Source organism: Scylla paramamosain, chromosome 25 (genome assembly GCF_035594125.1).
Source record: "Scylla paramamosain isolate STU-SP2022 chromosome 25, ASM3559412v1, whole genome shotgun sequence".
NCBI classification, from domain to species: domain Eukaryota; kingdom Metazoa; phylum Arthropoda; class Malacostraca; order Decapoda; family Portunidae; genus Scylla; species Scylla paramamosain.
Window position 1 is genome coordinate 14,573,393 of NC_087175.1, and position 22,970 is coordinate 14,596,362.

At 34.9% G+C, this 22,970-nt stretch overlaps 1 protein-coding gene across 1 annotated transcript; it reads right to left on the reverse strand.

Annotated features, from left to right (window-relative positions):
• Positions 1–10,930: 10,930 nt before the first annotated feature.
• LOC135113370 (uncharacterized) lies at positions 10,931–12,323 on the reverse strand. Its single transcript, XM_064028625.1, has 2 exons — positions 11,465–12,323; positions 10,931–11,115 (listed from the first exon to the last, which is right to left on the reverse strand). Exons 1-2 carry the CDS (start codon positions 12,321–12,323, stop codon positions 10,931–10,933), a joined length of 1,044 nt encoding a protein of 347 aa, XP_063884695.1.
• Positions 12,324–22,970: the final 10,647 nt, after the last annotated feature.

Consider the following 22,970-nt stretch of genomic DNA (forward strand, 5'->3'; position numbering starts at 1 on the left):
TCTGTGCTTGCACATTGCCAAGTCAAAATTTTCCAACTCTGTCTATCAACACCTATCTTTCCTTCTTGCTGAATGTTTGACTAAATTCACTCTGTTCCTAAAAACGGTGAACATTTCTAATCCCTCAAACTATCGTTCTATTGTTTTAATTTCTTTCCTCTCTAAAGTTTTATATCTATCTTCAACAGAAAAATTCTTAAAAATCTATCACTTCTCAACCTTCAATCTGATCGCCAATATGGGTTCCATCGAGGCTGCTCTACTGGTGATTTGGCTTTCCATAGTGAGTCTTGGTGATCCTCTTTTAGGGATTCTGGTAAAACGTTTGCTGTTGAATTAGGCATATCAAAAGCTTTTAACAGAATCTGGCACAAAGCTTTCATTTCCAAACTACCCTCCAATGGCTTCTATCTTTCTCTCTGTAAACTTATCTCAAATTTCCTTTCTGTCCGTTCTGTTTCTGCTGTGGTAGATGGTCACTGTTCTTCTAAATCTTTTAAGTGTTCCTCAGGGTTCTGTCCTATCACCCGCTCTCTTCCTATTATTCATTAATGATCTTCTAAGCAATACTTCATGTTCTATCCACTCTTACGCTGCTGATACCACCCTGCACTTTTCCACGTCTTTTCCAAGACGTTCAACATTTCAGGAAGTAAACAGTTCTCGCAGGGAAGCTACAGAACGCCTAACTTTTGAGCTCTTTAAAATTTCTGACTGGGGCAAAGCAAACTTAGTACTGTTCAATGTTTTAAAAACTCAATTCCTCCAACTATCAACTCGACACAATCTTCCAGACAACTATCCCGTCTTTTTTAATGACACTTAACCGTCCCCCTCTTCTACAATGAAAATCTTCAGTCTGCCCTTCAGTCAGCTTCTGTATTTTCTCCTCTCTATGACATGAACTCTTTTTGGAGGGAGGTTTCAACACATCCTGTAATTTTTGATGACCGACACCTCAGTGGACCTTTTTATTATGTTTTGTGTTGTTATTGGCCGGTGCTTCTACATGAAAAAAAAAAAAAAAATCGTTTCACTCTACATTACTTTTTAATGGCTTATTTAAACTGATTAAGTATGTTGATTAAACAAAAATAGATAAGAAAAATAAATAAACTCCCAAAAAATTAAATAAAATAAAAACCCAAAAAACCCCAGTGGGATGGGTAAGAAAACAAAAAATAAAAAAAACTGTTTTTTTCCAACCCTGAATGAAAATAAATGCAAGCCATAAGGAAAACTCTTATAACCCTTAGAAATGCTGTTTATTAGAAACCATAAGATCAACTCCCTTGAATATCTCCACACACGGCTGTGGGTTTTTTTTGGGTTTCTGACCTTCCAAAACATTTTGTCATTATTTCATAAGCCATAATCATTCATAAGTACCTCTTGTAGGCTTAATTGGTCAGGTGGCAGTGCGAGGGATATATATATATATATATATATATATATATATATATATATATATATATATATATATATATATATATATATATATATATATATATATATATATATATATATATATTAAGGGTGTATATGGGCAGGAGTCTTTCTCTAATACATATCTCATTGAATGTGATAGCTAGTTGAGCATTTATTATTTTTCTTAAGATATTTTCCTTATATCTTATGATTGTCTTATATTCTTTTTTAATTGGCTGTATGAATTCGCCGAAGCTAGTCATTTTCGCTAGATCGCGATTTCGGGTCCTTGACCCTTCTTCAGTAGCGAAGGTCTATCCGTGTTGAGGGTGTCGGAGAGAATGGCTCAAGCTGATTGCGGGGGTGTATTTATACCGGTAGGCTTGTCACCCCGCTGCGCGTTCTGGTCTCTGATTGGCTGACGGCTGTCGCGGGCTGTGCTGGGCTGCTATCCAAGCTGGGTCTTCGCGCGCTTGGTAATGCTTGTAGGTCTTCGGATTGTTGATTTAATGTAGGGTTTGTCTCTTTTATATATAGTGCTTCTAGGCCAGTGATTATAGTGATTATAGTTATAGTGATGTTTTTAGGCCAGGGATGGCCTAAAAACATCACAATGGGTCATCTGATAAAAGGAATAGAGGATGGAACATATAAATACACCTACAATGAACCAACCATGAAATCTCACGAAGTGATAGGACTAATCAAAAAAGGTGATATAGTGTTGAAAGACTGCTTCACTATACTGGAAGACAGTGTATTCAGGAAAATAAGAACAGGGCAGTGCAACGAAAGGTCTCCAGTTGCTAGGCAAACACAAAAACTAAAAACAAAAAACACACAGTAACACACAAAAACACTCACACACACACCAACAAAGTCACACAAACAACATGGCTCTAAGAAACATTAAGATAATACAACACAACGTACTACACTGGAACAACAGACGAATATCACTCTCCAACACATACAGAATAATAGACCCAGAAATAATACTCATAAACAGCCACGGCATACAAGAAAACACACCAATGAAAATTCCTGGATACAGAGTACACACGAAAAATAACCTCAATAATGCGTCAGATGGCACAGCTATAGCAATAAAAAAGAACATACAATATAAACTACTTGATGAATTCCTATCAGATCTACTTGCAGTAGAAATAAGTACCACCACAGGAAAAATAATAATTTCAACTTTATATCAACCACCATCAAGAACATATATACCCATACCTGACTTCACTAAATTGTTTAGACGTACCTGTCCAGTATACATGCTGGCTGACTTAAATGCAAATCACCCCAACTTAGGATACACTCACAGCAACAACAAAGGCAGACAAATCAACACTTTAATACAAAACAGACTAATACAACATGTCGGACCAGATTTTCCTACTTATTATACACACAGAAGAGGCACAACACCAGACATTATACTTACAAACCACCGCACATACCACAACACACATGCAGTAGAAGGACCCCTCACCACAAGCGATCACATTCCAATAATTTACACAATAGCCACAGCCCCTATACCCATTCCAGCTCCACCAAGACCCAACTACAATAAAGCAAATTGGGAAACATTTAAAAGACATGTCACCAACACACTACACACAAACACACTACACGAAGAAACACTTGAAACAATAGACACTGCCACTGAAAACTGGCACCAGGCAATAGAGCAAGCTATGAAACAAGCCATACCCACTACACGTTACAAATGTCTACCATCACCCAAACACACAGACACTACAAAACTACTTAAGACACTTTTTACAGAACTACAGACTTACTCACGTGCACACGGTTGGTCCTATCAGAATTACAGATACTACAAACAACTACAAACACTACTACACGAAGCTTTAATACAGGAAAATAGAGAACACTGGTACAGACGAATAAATGAAGTTTCGAGCACTTATAGAGATCCTACAACATTCTGGAAGAAAATTAAACTACTGACAGGCAACAGAGAGAACGAACCCCACTACATTAGGAACAAACATAACAACAAAGTATACACCGACAGAGAAAAAGAGGAAGTACACAGAGAGTACTGGCAAGAAATCTTTAGTGGAGAGGAGGATGGAGAGGAAGATCACATGGAAAATGAGATTGTCTTACATAACATCAGAAATAACACCCACAGAACAATTCCTTACAATAACTCTGACATTACCAGACTCAACACACAACACACTGACACGACAATAACTACAGAAGAATTAAAAAACATCATAAAGCAGCTAAAAAGAACTAGCCCGGGACGAAGTGGAATTAATAAAACAATCTTAACACACCTACCAGACATAGCAATAATTAGACTAACAGAAATATTCAACAGCACTATCTCAGCAGGCTATTTTCCCGACAAGTGGAAAAACGGAATCATCAGACTAATCCCTAAACAAAATAAATCCCCTCAACAGGCTCAAAATTACAGACCAATAACGCTATTAGAAGTACCAGGCAAAATCCTTGAGCGAGTGATAAATTCAAGGCTAAAAACACACCTAGAAATTAATAACTTATATAACACTTACCAGTTCGGTTTTCGTAGTAATAGAGGTACCACACAAGCACTAGCAGTCATCACAGAACAAATAGCACACAATAAATCAGATAAAGGCCAGTGCCAAGTCATACTAAGAGACATATCTAAAGCTTTTGATCAAGTCTGGCACCTCGGTCTTAAGCATAAAATCCTACAACTACAACTCCCTATTACAATAGAAAAATTTTTATGCGACTTTTTATCTGATCGCACAGCATCCATTAAAGTTAATCATTACATTGGTCCTACATTTACTTTAAACTGCGGTGTACCACAAGGGAGTGTTCTGTCACCAACACTCTTCACAATTTACACCAATGATATTCAACAACCTATACAAACCCTTAACATCAGTTTCGCAGACGACATAACACAAATAATTGGCTACCCAGGAAGGTCCAAGAACATGCTCAATATAAAAACAGAGAGAGCAATAACAGCAATTAATAACTATGAAAGGAACTGGAAAATAAAAACCAATGTTAATAAATTCACCCCTCTGCACCTTGGAGCAAAACTTACCTTTCCACTCATCATTAACGAAGAAGAAATAGAATTTAAAAGTACCGGCAAATGCCTTGGTCTAACCATAACTACAGGTGGCTACTACAAACATATACAGGAGCGTAAAAATATAGCAATAGCATCACTACAAAAACTCTACAAGTTACATAACATGCCAGAGAAAATAAAAATACACTTAGTAAAAGCACTAATACTACCAATACTTGATTACCCTCCAATCCCTATACACACAATGAGCAATAACCAAATTAGCAAACTTCAAAAAGTTCAAAACAAAGCACTTAGATTTGCAACAAATCAGAAACACCCTTACACCATGACAACAGAACAAGTACACATACACACCAAAACAGCACCTCTCAATATACGTCTACACTACAGAGCAAAGACAATTTGGGAAAAAATTGATGAGTTGGGCCTGCCTATCTATCAAAGCCTAAAAGACAACTCAGATCAAATAGTAAAATACCACCGTGATTTCCCTAGCAGCCTACAAGCATGCAAAACAATACCCAACCCAATCTATTAACAAACCGAAAATAAAGGAAACATACTCACCTTAAAACACTTACCTTTACTCACTGTATTCCTGAAGATGGCCAAACACAAAAACTCAGCACACACGGGGCATCTGAAAAGGAAAGAATATTATGTAACTCCAACACTCTAAACAGCACACACACACACACATGCTTCACATGGGACTCGTAGCTGGCCTCCTCTCTCCCCACTCCGCGCCCTGAGTCGGCGGTGAGGCGGTATGCCAAGCCGGTGTTCACCACACCGTAGTGCACAGCCGAGGGGTACTGGCCACTGGTAGGGCTTGCTGGCCCCCAGCAAGCGGTAGATGGGGAGGGGGTTGCACCTCATCCTGAGTCGCCGACACCCGGGGACCTACCTATAGGGGGTAAGAGTTGTTTGGTGTCGGCGAGGGAGTAGTGGTAGAGTCTCTCTCGACTCGCCTGCGGTATAACAGGGAGAACAATCGCGGCCCGTGCCATCACATGAAGTCAGCACACAGAACACAAACATTCTCACAAACACATAATACACAGTATAACATCAATAAGTAAAATAGCAAGGTGGACAGCCCACCATCTTTAATCTTATACTTCTTTCATTATTTCTCACTATCCTCTTATACTCATATTATTCTTCCTTCACCCATCTTTTCTATAAATATAGATAGATAGATAGCTTGAGCCATTCTCTCCGACACCCTCAACACGGATAGACCTTCGCTACTGAAGAAGGGTCATGGACCCGAAATCGCGATCTAGCGAAAATGACTAGCTTCGGCGAAGTCGTACGGCCAATTAAAAAAGAATATAAGACAATCATAAGATATAAGGAAAATATCTTAGGAAAAATAATAAATGCTCAACTAGCTATCACATTCAATGATATATATATATATATATATATATATATATATATATATATATATATATATATATATATATATATATATATATATATATATATATATATATATATATATATATAAATGAGGTGTACAGGGATACAGTCAGAGTTTCTTCTTCATTTGTTGTGACGATTCACCTTCGCAGAAAGTATCATCAGGCAAAAAAAAAATCATAAGTAAAATGAGTATATCACATAAAATACGTATTGAATATAAAATATAATAACCCATGGAGGGTCCATCTATGTAAGCAGCGACGGACAAAGGAAAGATAGATAAACATTGATAAAGACAGTAGAGATAAGAAAAGTGATCAAATTCAGAGTTTAAGTTTATGTTTTACAGAAGATATGTTGATGACACCTTTCTTTTATTTAAACTCTCAACACATTCCAAAATTTCTTAGCTATTTAAACTATAAACACTCCAATATTGAATTCACATGTGATACGGAAAATAATGGTTCTATCCCGCTTTTAGATGTAATAATAACTCATAATAACAATCAATTACATAAAGCAGTGTACCGCAAACCAATTTTCACAGGTTTGGGGATTAACTATTTATCTTTTATTCCTCAATTGTTTAAAATTAATGCTATCAAAACTCTTTCATATCGTTGCTACAGTTTATGCTCTAACTGGTTTACATTTGGCCATGAAGTTAATTTTTTAAGGACTTTTTATTTTTATTTTTATTTATTTATTTTTTTCATAATAACGGCTTTCCGTTAAGAATCACTAATAATATCATCTACAATTTCTTTGGACAGCAATTTAATCGGCCTTCCTCTGATGACACACAGACGACTCCTAAGATATACATAAAATTACTTTACTATGGCCACCTTAGTTATACTATTAGAAAGAGACTCACTACCATACTTAAAGCATAATATCCTGACACCAAGTTCATTTTCATTTTCACCAATACTTTTACGATTGCCTCTTTCTTTAATTTCAAGGACAATATTCCTATTGGACCCATCTCTAACATCATTTATGAATTTACTTTTTTGAGTTGTAAGACTCGATATACTAGAAAAACCAAGAGAAATCTAACACATAGAATCAGTGAATATAAAGATAATTCGATAGAATCAGTGAACATAAAATAATTTGATAGTACACAGAAACCGTTAACTCATCCCCCATTCTCAGCAATAAGAACACATTCACATTCACAGGGAAGGATTTCAGTATATTACGCAAGGCCGACCGACGCACATTCAGACATTAAAGTATTAGAAGCAATTTACATTAAATACTTGAAACCTGAATGAAATAACCAATTATCTTCACCACAGCTATATTGTTAATAACTTTTGCTCGGAGCTTTGGATATCCGAATTCGTAGCCAATCTAACAAGCACCTTTGTTTGTCAGTCTTCACCACTCCACCAGGGAAAACACAAAATATTTGTATATAACATGACACTTATTTATTTTAATTGGTTGCCCAATATCAATGCTTGCCAATGGGTCATATTAACGTAACATTAACGTGTATTACCACCGTCTGTGTTTTTTTTTCTTCTAATTTTGGTCACTTTACTTACCTATACTGTCCTATACTGTTTATCTACCTTTTTCTTTGTCCATCGCTGCTCACATTGTTGTACCATCTATGGGTTATTATATTTTTATATTCTATATATATTTCATGTAATATACTTAAATAATTAATTATTATTAATGTATATATATATATATATATATATATATATATATATATATATATATATATATATATATATATATATATATATATATATATATATATATATATATATATATATTTTTTTTTTTTTTTTTTTTTTTTTTTTTTTTGCCTAATGGTGAGACATTCCAATAGATAAAGAAGAAACCTTGTACGTGTCCATGTACATCTTATATATCACTAGAAATTTGTGTGTGCGTGTGTGTGTGTGTGTGTGTATATATATATATATATATATATATATATATATATATATATATATATATATATATATATATATATATATATATATATATATATATATATATATATATATATATATATATATATATATATATATATATATATATATATATATATATATTACGTCAAGCAGCCACTCAACACACAGAATACATTAAACACAATTAAAATAGGAACAGCAAGACGGTTAGCCCGTCACCTATTGATCTACTGTATTTCATTGTTCCTGTACACTACACTACCACTATATATATATATATATATATATATATATATATATATATATATATATATATATATATATATATATATATATATATATATATATATATATATATATATATATATATATATATATATATATATATATATATATATATATATATATATATATATATATATATATATATATATATATATATATATTTTTTTTTTTTTCATTTATTTATTCAGACAAATTTTCTCATCAACAACAACGCCATTCTCGCTCCAGCTTTCGCAGCAGCAAGCTTTATCTACCAGCACAGAAGCAGCAAGACGCCTCTCTCAGCACACCTCTCTCCAATAACTCTCACACTTCACTTCCGACACACACAGGTGGAACTACTGCTGCTACTTACTGCACTTGTGTACAAGGACCCACAATTAAAATACCTAAAACACCACAAAGTAGGAAATTTATGGAAATGAAGTACCAAAGTCATTTCTCAACAAAGCACACCAATATCAGTATCCCAAGTGGAAACAAAACACACCAAAATAAAGTAAAAGACACTGGACTGCAAATAATAGCTTCAAAAACAACTGGATGACTTGAAGAACACCTCAGCCTCAAGAAACTATAGGATGGCCACGATAAGGGAAGGTTCAAATGGGCAAATACTGACAACAGCTACATCGAAAGTAAAGTACATGATCAAAAAATAAATGACAAGATCGACCTTCATGGTTGCTGGAAAAGCACAGACAATTTCAACTTTAGGAAATTAAGATCAGGTTTACATGTAGACAACACTTTCACCGCCCAAATACTTCAAAAGACAAAGACAGGACAGTTAATAAGCATTATGGATACAGTTAACATCGTACAACACAACGTACCGCACTGGAGGACAAACAAGAGCAATCTTTCTATCACGTATAGTCCTTCAAACCCAGGTATCATCTTAATCAATATCTTAAAGAAGAAAAATCACTAAAGTTATTTGGTTATTCATCATACAAGGTTAACTCCAGCAACGAAAGGAATGATGGTAGTGCTATCCTAATGAGAAACAACGGTAAACACATATCAGACGATTTCATCACAGACATTCCACAAATCACCATAGACACCAACACAGGCCCAATTAATATAGCGACTACGTACCTACCATCCAGACGACCTTACCTGCAGTTCCCAGATTTCCATAAACTGGCTTCTAACCACATACCAACCTATATACTAGGAGACCTTAATGTCAAGCACCATATTTTAGGAGACAGTTATAACAACACAGTTGGTAAAAGACTAAAATTTCTGATAGAAAACAACAAACTAAAACATCTGGAACCACACTTGAGGATATATACATCAAACATAAGCAACACAACACCTGACATAATATTGAGGAACAACAAAACATACCATAACCACAACATAGAGGCTGGACCTGACACAGCATCTGACCACATTACTTATTATAATAATCATTACAGCATCCACAATAAATGGAAAAAAAAAAAAAAAACGCCGCCACAATACAATCTAAAGAGGGCCAACTGAGAAGACTTCCAAGCCATCATATATCGCAACATAAAACAATCCATATCCCCGGACTAAACAAACGCATTCCAATTAGACTAGTTATTAGAAACGTTCTTGAAAGACAGAAAATTGAATACAGACCCATATACCTAAAACTATTAAACTAAAACTATTAAAGCAATTCATAATTAAGCCATTAAAGCTTTCCAAACATACTTTGAGAACACTAGTGTAGAAACGAGTTTGGACAGAAGAAGAAAAAAGTAGGGGAAAATAAATAACGGTAATATATATATATATATATATATATATATATATATATATATATATATATATATATATATATATATATATATATATATATATATATATATATATATATATATATATATATATATATATATATATATATATATATATATATATATATATATATATATATATAGTGAAAGCCTGTGTGTTACCAATAATAACTTACCCAACGTACACTCTCAATGCACTCTCCAAATCACAAAAACTAACACTAAAAAAAAAAAAAAAAAAAAATAAAGCACTCAGATTCGAATTTGAAGAAAAATATCCATACACCAGAACAACTGAAGAACTACACCAATTATCAAACCCTGAGGAAAAAAAAAAAAAAATACAATGTATAACAAGGGACACAAGATCAAACACAATTTAGAAGATACCCTACAACACACGACATACACACACGCAATACAATACCACCATCAAGGCAAAGAACACGCCTGGTTTAGAAGACTTAAAAACACTACACAAAAATATACCCAATCCACTATATACTAAATAAACATAGATCAAAACGCAATATCTTCAACAATCGACTTCTCTAAGCACAAATAACTAAGCAGCAAATCAAAACACTTCAACAAGCAACACAGATACTTCAAAATACTCATACCATATAAAAAATCTCACCTTTTAACCTTATACATACTTTCTTTCATCTCTTCACCCTCTCTATTATCTTCCTCTAAATTACCTCTTCCTTCAGCCCATAGTTTATCCCCCCTCAAGATTCAAGATGCTCATCATTGACATCAACACACAGTGGAGCAGCAAAAGACTTAACCTCTAGTCTTATTCACCCAAGGATGGAATTGAGGACACGCTGCAAGACCAGTACCTGGAACTCAGAACTGGAAAACCAGCATTCTAGGTTTTTGTAGGACGAGAATAGCCGGGTTGAGCGTTGTCAAATGTTTAATTTCCCCTTCGGTGGCCTTATAGCACTCTCGTCCTAAGCCGTGCTGGACTGCCGCCTCAAATCTACACTCGTAACCACACGGAGTGCTACCATGCAGCGTAACACTACTGGTCCTGGGGAGCCCAAAGCAGTCCTGAGCCCTTGCACCGGCTCCACACCGTGGGCACCTTGCTCCAACACATCCAAACGCACAAGAGACAAAGTCACCGTCACTTTGCCTACGAGCATCACAGTAGCAGGGTGACCTATCCACGGGGTGTAGAGCGACAGGACTGGCTCAGGCCTGCCCGACTGGCATCACCGAGACGCTGCCACGTCAGCGAACGAACAATAGACACGCTACATACGTGGAAACAACCCTTCCCAGAAATACAATAAACCCATAAATATCATTCATGATACACTCCCACCTCCAAAGAAAGATGCATATAACCTTTACAATTCTTCTACAGGAAGTAATACCACCAGTCTGTGAAGAGATCTACACATTTTTTTTATCCCTAACACCCTTATAGTCAGCACCATGTTTACATAATTTGTACCTTAACTAAACTTCTCTTACTTTACCATCTCTGCCCTGCTCTACTTTAGTAACCTGAGCCAGTCTCCACTTGCCCCTGATGGGATTGGAGTCTTGGACAATCACTATATCTCCTGGTTTCATATTCCTCCTTTCCACATGCCATTTCTGTCTCACAAGCAGTGTAGGAAAATAGTCCCGTTGCCACCTTTTCCAGAAGGAGCTTACTATACTTTGTATAAAATCCATTCTACCCTTCGAACCTACATCATTGTTAAGTATGCCAGGAGGTACTCCCATGTTATTGTGTCCTAATAGCAAATCGTTTGGATATAAATATACTCCTAATTCAACATCATATCCTGGTTTAATGCCAATGGGTCTACTGTTCAACAGGTTATCCACTTCATACACCACAGTCTGAAGTTCACTGAAATTGAGAATGCCATCTCCTATGGATTTTGATATGCCATTCTTCACAAGTCTAATCAAGCTTTCACAAGCGCCATTAAGCCATGGGGCATCACTGGACTTGTTGAATGACCATTGTATACCATTACTGTTTCCAAATCTGGATACGACATCTAAATCCAAATCTTTAGCTACCTCGCATAGCTCCTTGTTAGCAGCAAACAGCTGTGTGCCATTGTCTGAATGAATGATTTGTGGATAACCTCTGATTCTAACAAATCTCCTCAAACTACCAAAGAACGCCTCAGTGCTGTAGTTTTCAGTGATGTCCAGGTGCTCTACCCTTGAAACCAAGCAAGTGAAAATAACCCCAAAGCATTTCCCACGAACTCTGCGTCTAACAGCATCCTTTATAACAAACGGGCCAAACAAGTCAATAGCAGTGTGGTAGAATGGAGGTGATGGCTTCATACGTTCAGTTCTGACTTGGCCCATGCATTGATCCTCAATGTTCCTTTCAAATCTTCAACACATCAAACATTTTTTTCTTTATTGACTTAAATATTTTCCTAGCTCCTGGGACCCAAAACCTTGACTGTAGCCTTGCTAGTGTGGAGTCTATTCCCCCATGATCAATCTGATGAATATACGAGTATGTCATGTATAATTTTGTGAAAGCATGGGCAGAAGGCATTAATTATTATTTTTTCTTTATGTAGGAAGGACACTGGCCAAGGGCAACAAAAATCCAATAAAAAAATATGCATACTGAAATGCCAGTCCCATAAAAGGGTCAGAGCAGTGGTCAAAAATTGATGAATAAGTGTCTTGAAACCTTCCTCTTGAAGGAATTCAAGTCATAGAAAGGTGGAAATACAGAAGCAGGCAGGGAGTTCCAGAGTTTACCAGAGAAAGGGATGAATGATTGAGAGTACTGGTTAACTCTTGCGTTAGAGAGGTGGACAGAATAGGGGTGAGAGAAAGAAGAAAGTCTTGTGCAGCGAGGCCGCGGAAGGAGGGGAGGCATGCAGTTAGCAAGATCAGAAGAGCAGTTAGCATGAAAATAGCGGTAGAAGACAGCTAGATATGCAACATTGCGGCGGTGAGAAAGAGGCTGAAGACATTCAGTTAGAGGAGTTGATGAGACGAAAAGCTTTTAATTCCACCCTGTCTAGAAAAACAGAATGAGTGGAACCCTCCCCCCGACATGTGAAGCATACTCCATACATGGACGGATAAGGCCCTTGTACAGAGTTAGCAGCCGGGGTGGGGGTGAGAAAAACTGGCGGAGATGTCTCAGAATGCTTAACTTCATAGAAGCTGTTTTAGCTAGAGATGAGATGTGAAGTTTCCAGTTCAAATTATAAGTAAAGGACAGACCGAGGATGTTCAGTGTAGTAGAGGGGGATAGTTGAGTGTCATTGAAGAAGAGGAGATAGTTATCTGGAAGGTTGTGTCGAGTTGATAGATGGAGGAACTGAGTTTTTGAGGCATTGAATAATACCAAGTTTGCTCTGCCCCAATCAGAAATTTTAGAAAGATCACAAGTCAAGCATTCTGTGGCTTCCCTGCGTGATATATTTACCTCCTGAAGGGTTGGACGTCTATGAAAAGACGTAGAAAAGTGCAAGGTGGTATCATCAGCGTAGGACTGGATAGGACAAGAAGTTTGGTTTAGAAGATCATTAATGAATAATAAAAAGAGACTGGGTGACAGGACAGAACCCTGAGGACCACCACTGTTAATAGATTTACGAGAAGAATAATGACCGTCTACCAAAGCAGCAATAAAACAGTCAGAAAGGAAACTTGAGATGAAGTTACAGAGAGAAGGATAGAAACCGTAGAAGGGTAGTTTGAAAATCAAAGCTTTGTGCCAGACTCTATCAAAAGCTTTTGATATGTCCAAGGCAACAGCAAAAGTTTCACCAAAATCTCTAAAAGAGGATGACCAAGACTCAGTAAGGAAAAGCCAGAAGATCACCAGTAGAGCAGCCTTGAGGGAACCCATACTGGCGATCTGATAGAAGGTTGTGAAGTGATAGATGTTTAAAAATCTTCCTGTTGAGGATAGATTAAAAAACTTTAGATAGGCAGGAAATTAAAGCAATAGGACGGTAGTTTGAGGGATTAGAACGGTCACCCTTTTTAGGAACAGGTTAAATGTAGGTAAACTTCCAGCAAGAAGGAAAGGTAGATGTTGACAGACAGAGCTGAGTTTGACTAGGCAAGGTGTAAGCACGGAGGCACAGTTTCAGAGAAGAATTCAGATTAGATAGGTAATTTTTTTGGGGGGATTAGGTATTAGCCAACTCACCAGTGATACACAACATACTTTTACGTAACATCTACACTGACTTAAGATGCTCAGTACCAAAAATTAATGTAACCCTGGGTTAGGATAACTTCTGGACACACTCAAAATTAGTTCTATTTTTTTTTTTTTTTTTTTTTTTTGATGTAGGGCATTGTCACTTTTCCTAGTATAGGGGTCCCATAACTCCAAGGTAACAAAATAATTTACTGGTTAAACCACTGTTCGTTCAGAGATAAATATTATGAAGCCTTCCGTTTATATATATATATATATATATATATATATATATATATATATATATATATATATATATATATATATATATATATATATATATATATATATATATATATATATATATATATATATATATATATATATATATATATATATATATATATATATATATATATATAAACAAAGTAAACAAAACATTAACAAAATTACTATCCAACTTAAAACTTATCATAATAAAAAAAAAATATTTAAAGAATTTAACACTAAGAAACAATAGCACATGCGAAGACTTACACGGACCTTAATCCGGAGTGTTCAGAACAAGAGTACTGTTTCAAATATCCTCTATTATAATGCTACACAACTGAATTGTTTTCATCATATAAGTTCAAAATACAGTATTTTTCAATCAAAATTGTACATTATAATATTTACGAACACTTTTTTTTCTTCAAGGCAGCCCAGTTTGGGGTTTCCAAAACGATAGAGAGGTTTATCTAATGTCATATATATATATATATATATATATATATATATATATATATATATATATATATATATATATATATATATATATATATATATATATATATATATATATATATATATATATATATATTTTTTTTTTTCACGATGTTTATATGCCTTCAATGAGCTGGTGATAATTTATGATACAGACGCAGTTCACATGCTTAAATTGTGTGCAATGTGTCACTGATACTTTGCAATACCGTTTGGTATAAATTTTAAGCAGATTTACCATAACTGTGAGAACAAATGGTTAGCATGACTATTGACATGACTACATGACTACACCATCTGGCACACTGTTTACGGGGACAATGAATTAAGTTTAATCTCGTGGAAACAAAAACTTCACTAGTTGTAATAGCCTTAGGGAAACTAACTAGAAGAGAATAAATCCAACAACAAGCCTGCCTTCACTCGAATCTCCAGAAAACACCGTAGCAATGTACTACTAATATCCAATGGCAACACTAGAGAATAGTAGAAAATTCATCCAACAATAAGTCTGTCTTAAACCGCACAACATGAAGTGGTAACTTGCTAATACAACCTGCGAACATAAATATTCCCTTGCTTGTACTCTACATAAGTTGTAAAGAACTAAAGAACAACGATTCTGTTATTTATTATAAGTTTAAGACGATTTGTCAGATTATTCGAAGGATAATAAATACAATATATTGCCTAGTAACATTCATTACAACATGAATGCTTTTAATTCCAAATACTGTATTCGAATATATTTGAATATAAGTGCCGAATATGAACAATTCCTTCCAGCCCACAAATACGCAGTCGTTGTCTGGTGTGTAATGGGAAGCTTGGCGACCTTACAGCTAGATTGATATATATATATATATATATATATATATATATATATATATATATATATATATATATATATATATATATATATATATATATATATATATATATATATATATATATACTTATCTATTTTATTCAAGTACATTTCACTTATATTTTTGTGATTGTGACAATGTTATCACTTGTTTCGAGCGTCATTCCTAATATATAGTCATAACGTTTCTACAGTGCGCCTGCGTTGTTCCTATATACCAAAGTACATGTATCTTTCAATAGAGAAATGGCTTTAACGTACAGCTTCCTTCATTTGGTAGGGAATCCCTCCAACCAGTATTTCCCAACTTGGGGGAAATTATCCTCGGAAGTGGAAATTTTAGCATTCTAGATGGGAAATCATTGCAAGAGAGAAAAAAAATATTAGCTATAAGCTAACAGGAAGAAAAATCATAGAATGTGGCAATTTACTTTTTTTTTTCTCAAGTACAATATAAAAATACATATCGACATTTATGCAACGACTGCCTGTAGTCGTAGACTTTATGTTATAATTTGTATTTAAATTCCATAATTTTTGGTCGCTGTGGTAATTGACAATACTGATATACGTCGCTGGGGGTGGCGAGAAAGTTCGGTCGTAACTATATCTTGATTTTTTAGTAACTATTTTTTTTTTTTTTTTAGGTGTTTAAGTGTTTGGCTGTAACTTTTGATTTTTATAACATTGAGTGACTATCATAACTATTTTTTTTTTTTTTTTTTGTGATGTTTACATTACTAATAAAAACATTTTATGTTTTTTTGACTTTTCACTTTTCCTTGTCTATATGAAAGACAGGATCAAAATAGGAGAACTAGTTGAAGGGGGTAAAGACAGAAAAAAAAATAAAAAAATAAAAAAATAAATAAATAGATAAATAAATAAATGAATAGATAAATAAAAAAAAAATAAATAAAAAGCTCGGAGTCACTGATCTAGATTTATCTAATCAGAGTTGTGTTGCCCTCAGGTGTGACGCTCGTGGAGACCCTGTCATCAGCAAGCGGCGCTGTAAACGCTGTGTTGGATGCCTCCACAGACGACGCCTGTACCCTTATTATCCTCACGGACGGATCTCTCTCCTCGTATCCTGTCATTCAAGTAAAGAAATAATTGTCTCTTCCATAAAAACAATAAATAATAATAATAATATTAAAAAAATAATAATAATAAATAAATAAACAAAAAAATCATAAAGTTTGAAAGGAAAGCCGAATTAGTTTTGGAAGTGCCTTGAACACCCTCTTTTAAAGTTATCAAGAGCAGTCAACGTTAAGGATGAAAAGAAATCGGAGGAATGTTTTTAAGGTACGAGTACGTACAAGTGGTCATAAATGGACAGATTAGTTTGATTAGACAAGGAGCGGTGCGAACATTATGTGTGTGTGTGTGTGTGTGTGTGAAAGAATACAGAAGTAAGCTGGAAGTTCCACAGATTACATGAAAAACAGGTGAATGATGATTGAGAATATTTGTTGAATTTTACACTGGAAAAGTGAACAGAATAAAGTGAAAGAATGTTTGGCAGTGGTGCATATGCTTAGGATATAAAGAGAGCATTTAGCGCTGAAGTAGCGAAAATAAATAGATAAATAAATAAAATAAATAAATAAGTAAAATAATTAAATAAATAAAGGGAATTAATCTTGCGAAGAAAAAAAAAAAAAGATGGTGATCCAAAATACTGTCGATTACAGCCTCTTTAAGACAATTTTGTGAGTGGAAACACCCTTTTGCGTGAAACATACATCAGACAAGGACGGATGCGGCGCATTTTCAGCAGGTGAAAATCTAAAGTCAGAAAAATGGTGGAGACATTTCAAAGCACTTGATTTCATGAACAAGGGTTTAACGTGAGAAGACATGAAATTGGCAGTCAGTATTTTTATTTAATTTCGCACCTCACTGAAGAAAGCCGTGTTGAGTGGATATACGGATTTTTGTTACTCATTTATATATATATATATATATATATATATATATATATATATATATATATATATATATATATATATATATATATATATATATATATATATATATATATATATATATATATATATATATATATTGAAGGACTTTATATTTCAACCCAAGATGCCATATCTTGTCAAATTATTTTGTTATGTCATGGAGCAATTTGGCAGAGACAGTTGTTACCTTTGTTTTGTGCGATCTGTTTGGTTATTAGGGTAAGTGCTTGAAGTGTTCCTCTATCTGATCTGAAAGCAAACTCATTTTCATTATACTGGTTGTGAAGTTATAGGTGTGATCTAAGTCTATTGTTTATAATTCTTTATAGAACTTTCCCTGGAACCTCCAGAAGTGAAATGGGTATGTAGCTGCACGGATGATGCGGTGACTTTTCTGAGTCTGGGATTGATTTGAGAGTGGTGACCTTCCGGATGTCGGGAAAGTATCCTGATGAATGTGAAGCATTGTAACATTAGTAACACTATGTAACACGATTTTTGTCTTTGACAAGCAAGTGTTATTTTTCAACTCTTCTCATTGCAAAACAATAGAAAATATATATTACTCCTGTCAAACTTTACTTTATTGCTTTTAAAATGATTTATTTTTTTCCAAAAAATAGCTAAATTTCACCATTTTTTGGACAAAAATAAAAAAAAATTCAGTAGACAAATTTATTTTAATACTTCTGAAACTAATTTTTAAGATTAAAAATCAACATTTTTTTTTTTGTTTATTTGCGTGAATACAACAAATCACTTTTACGTATGAGCCCCCAAATGTAGTCTCCCATCTTGTTTTCATTGAATGATCCCTTATATCTCTGTTCAAATTTCATTATATCTTGGTGGAAGCGCTCCCCTTGTTCCTCTGAATATGCTCCCATATTCTCCTTGAAGTTGTCGAGGTAAGCATCTAGGATATGGACCTTCAAGGACATTCTGCAGCGCATCTCACCATGGCTTTCCACTAACGCTTCAACCAGTTCCACCAGCCTTGCTGTTGCCAAGAAAGCCCTGTACTACGGCAATGAAACACTCCCAAGCTTTTTTTCTCCCTTTCTGTGAGCTTCTGTAGAAATTCTGATCACTCCATAACTTTCCTTACTTGTGATCCAGTGAAGATACCAGCTTGCACCTTTGCTTCCGAAAGCTCTGGAAAAAAGTCTTGAAGGTATTTTAATGGCTCTGCTTTTTCCCCTCTATATCATCCTGTAAAAGAACAACAGTATGAGTTTCTATTAAACTTATTTTATTTTTATTCTTAATTCTTAAATGGATTTTACTCTTGAAAAACTAACAGTCATTTTACCTTCTGGTGTTCTCTTACAATGCTCACAAGCAAAATGAGGTACCCAGGTCTTGTCTTGGTCCCCAACTGAGACAGCAAAATATACTTTGTAAGCTTCACACATTTTTCCAGATGCTGTCACAGAGAACGTCTTTGCTCTTGCCTTGATGAATTGATCACATATGTAACAAAATGCATCTGGAGAATGACTGCAACCTTTTGATGCCATTTCACTTCTTGTGATGTGTCTTCTCAAGCAGCCAAAACATAACTGATTGGTGGTCTGCAAGCCCCTACTTTATACTGTCAAACAGTACTCTAAAACATTCTTAGTCTTTCTAGAATGTGTTCCAGAATGTTCTCAATCTTTATTAGAATATTTCTGAACCTACTTTAGAATATTCTGAATTATTCTAGAAAATTCCTGTAGATTCTAGAAAATTCTTGAAACCTCTACATATTTCTACTGTATTCTAAAAAGTTCTAGAATATTTTAGAAATGTTTACATTAAACAGAATGTTCTAAAATGTTTTATAAACTTCTAAAAGTGTCTGGTAGAGAGCATTCTGGAAGATTTGAGAAGATTTCTGAAATGTAAGCATTTTTCTTTTCTAAATGTGAGAAATTTCTTGCTAGATTTGGTCATTTCAAGAATGATGTTATTGAAATAAAAAAAATCTTTACAACACTTTATATTCCCTCTTTCATTGTTTTAACTTATTTGCAACATTTGAGAAGCAATTAGATAAACAATTGAGTTTTGCAAAGGTCTTTACCTGACATGAAAACCAATTCTATAATTAAATAAGACAAAAATGTAAATTAATTGTTCTAAGCACAAAAGCAAAGTTTTAGGATCCCAATAACTTTGTCTTATATTTTGCTTAGATGGAAATGGCTGGAAAATTATGGTTTGGGACCAAGGACTAGACAAAAATGAAATTTTGTTACATAGTGTAATGAATTAGATTGCTTTGTCGGACAGGTTAATTAGTATTATTCTGTTTATTCCGCTTTTACCAGGACAAGTTTTTTTTTTTTTCGATTATTCAGTGATATAGCTTCTTCAGAAGTGATTAATTGGTCCATAAAGGTATTACTTAGTCTGGTGAGGCCAGCTTTGTGGAAGGGAGCGATTTTTGTGTGTATTATGGTTTAGGAAGTTTAGTTTGTTATCATGGTTTTCTTCTGTCTTTTAGAGATTTTTGTGAAATATTTACTGTTGCCTTAGACATATCAAAAGCTTTTGATAGAGTCTGGCGCAGAGCTTTGATTTTCAAACTTCCTTCCTACAGCTTCTATCCTTCTCTCTGTAACTTCATCTCAAGTTTCCTTTCTGACTATTCTATTAATGCTGTGGTAGACGGTCACTGTTCTTTTCCTAAATCTATTAACAGCGGTGTTCCTCAGGGTTATGTCCTGTCACCCACTCTCTTTCTATTATTCATCAATGATCTTGTAAACTAAACTTCTTGTCCTATCCACTTCTACGCAGATCATCCTCCCCTTTTCCACGTCTTTTTCTGGACATGCAAACGGTTCACGAAGGGAAGCCACAGAACGTCTGACTTTTGATCTCTCTGAAATTTATGATTGGAGCAGAGCAAACTTGGTATTGTTCAATGCCTCAAAAACTCAATTCCTCCTTTTATCAATTCGACATAACCTTCGAGACAACTATCCCCTCTTCTTCAATGACACTCAACTGTCCCCCTCTACTACACTGAACATGCTTGGTCTATCCTTTTCTTATTAATCTAAACTGTAAGTTTCACATCTCTTTTCTAGCTAAAAGAACTTCTATGAAGTTATGCGTACCGAGACGTCTCCGCCAGTTTTTATCATCCCCCCCCACCAGCTGCTAACTCTGTACGAAGGCCTTATCCGTCCATGTATGGAGTATGCTTCACATGTGTGTGGGGGGGATTCCACTCATACCACTCTTTTAGACAAGGTGGAATGAAAAGCTTTTCGTCTTATCAACTCCTCTCCTCTAACTGACTGTCATCCTCTGACTCATCGCAGCAATGTTGCATCTCTTGTTATCTTCTACTGCTATTTTCATGCTAACTGCCCTTTTGATCTTGCTAACTGCATGCCTCTCCTCCTCCCGCGGCCTCGCTGCACAAGATTTTCTTTTTTCTCTCATCCTCTATTATGTCCACTTCTCTAATTTAAGAGTTAACCTGTATTCTCCATCATTCATTTCTTTCTCTGGTAAACTGGAACTCACTACCTGCCTCTGTATTTCCACTTTCCTATGACCAGAACCCCTTCAAGAGGGAGGCTTCAAGACACTTGTCCTTCAAATTTTGACTACCGCTTTGTTCGGAGACCGGCATCTCAGCTTGCTTTTTTTTTTTCCGTTGGCCGGTGTCCCTCCTACATAAAAAAAAAAAAAAAGTTGACTCACCTGGTTAGACAATGGTTGTTAATTAGTGATGCGTGATGATTTATTGTTTTGTAAGTATTTTGTATATATTTTCCATGTGAAAACATTGTGATGTAAAATACTTAGTATTATTGAATATAATGATCTAGATTGAGTTCTTTGTTGTTTCACGTCTAGGAGGTTGTGTTCTCTCCATAACCGTGCTTGAACGTAATTTCTGGAACTGACTGTCCTCCAGGGTCGACCGGCAGTCTTCGAGTTCTGTGTTGTATTTTTATTTTTTTTATTGCATGTAGGATCTGTGTGGAATATAGAGTGTGAGTAGTAAATGTGATTTTGTATTTTCTATCCTCGATACCCTTCATGAGCTTATTCCTGGTAAGGGTGTCTTTGGGACAACCGGTGTTGATGGTTGTGTAGATGAGTAGGCTTACTGCTTTGGCTTTTATTTTGTTTGATGTATTGCGTGGCCGAGAGTCTTGTATGTTTGGTGATTGTGAGGGAAAGTGAGGTGGTGTGTTGTCATGCTCCTGTATTTTTGTTTTATTTTGTTCTGTGCTTTTTGTAGTGTATTCCTGTGTGTCTTTTTGTGAGAATATATTAGAAATTTTATTATTTGAGGGAGGATTTACAGGTGCTTTTACAGTGGGAAGTTTGTTTAGAGACAGCATATTGTTTAATTTTTCTTCATAGGTTCCTGGAGATGCTATATTGGATACGTGGGCGTGTATTATGCGATGAAAATTTTTGCACGAACTTCATTGGTAATATCAGAAGTGTTATTGAGGTTGTGGTTGGACATGCTGGTTATATTTTGGCTGGCTGCCTGGCTGTATGTTTGCATCGTGCCTAGATTGGCTGTTCATTTATTTTTTTTGTATTGCTTCCTTCCTCAAGGGAAATTTTGCTTCCCTTGGCAATTTATACATTTTTTTGCTGTTCGATGGACATTTCTTCCAGGTGTGCCCTTTGAGAACACTTCGAGCAGATCTTGTATTCATGAGGTCTATCACGTTGATTAGTGTACTGTTTTTCTATGGCGTAACATCTGAAGCATATCTGGATACTGTAATACAGGGTGTTCCGAAAGTATATGTCACATTACGACACTTTATATCTCTCTATATATATAATATATCCTTTATATAGAGGATATCAAAACAATTTATATTCCCTGAAAACTAATATTTTCAAATTTCTATACTAAAAAAAAAAAAGCTAGGAAGAGCAGGAGAATTTTTTTTTATTAAGCGCTTTATTTATTTCTTAATTTATTATAATTTATTATTGTTGTTATTATTATTATTATTATTATTATTATTATTATTATTATTATTATTATTATTATTATTATTATTATTTTTAAGGATGTTGAATGTGCGCGGAGCGGATTACACGACGCATCCAAACAATGGTTCATTTCTTGCCAGATGTAACATAGCATACCGTTGTCGATGGCTGTCAGAATTAACAGAAGAAAACTTGACGATTTTACCTTTTAAATGGTACCAAATTTATTTTATTTCCATTTGTAATTC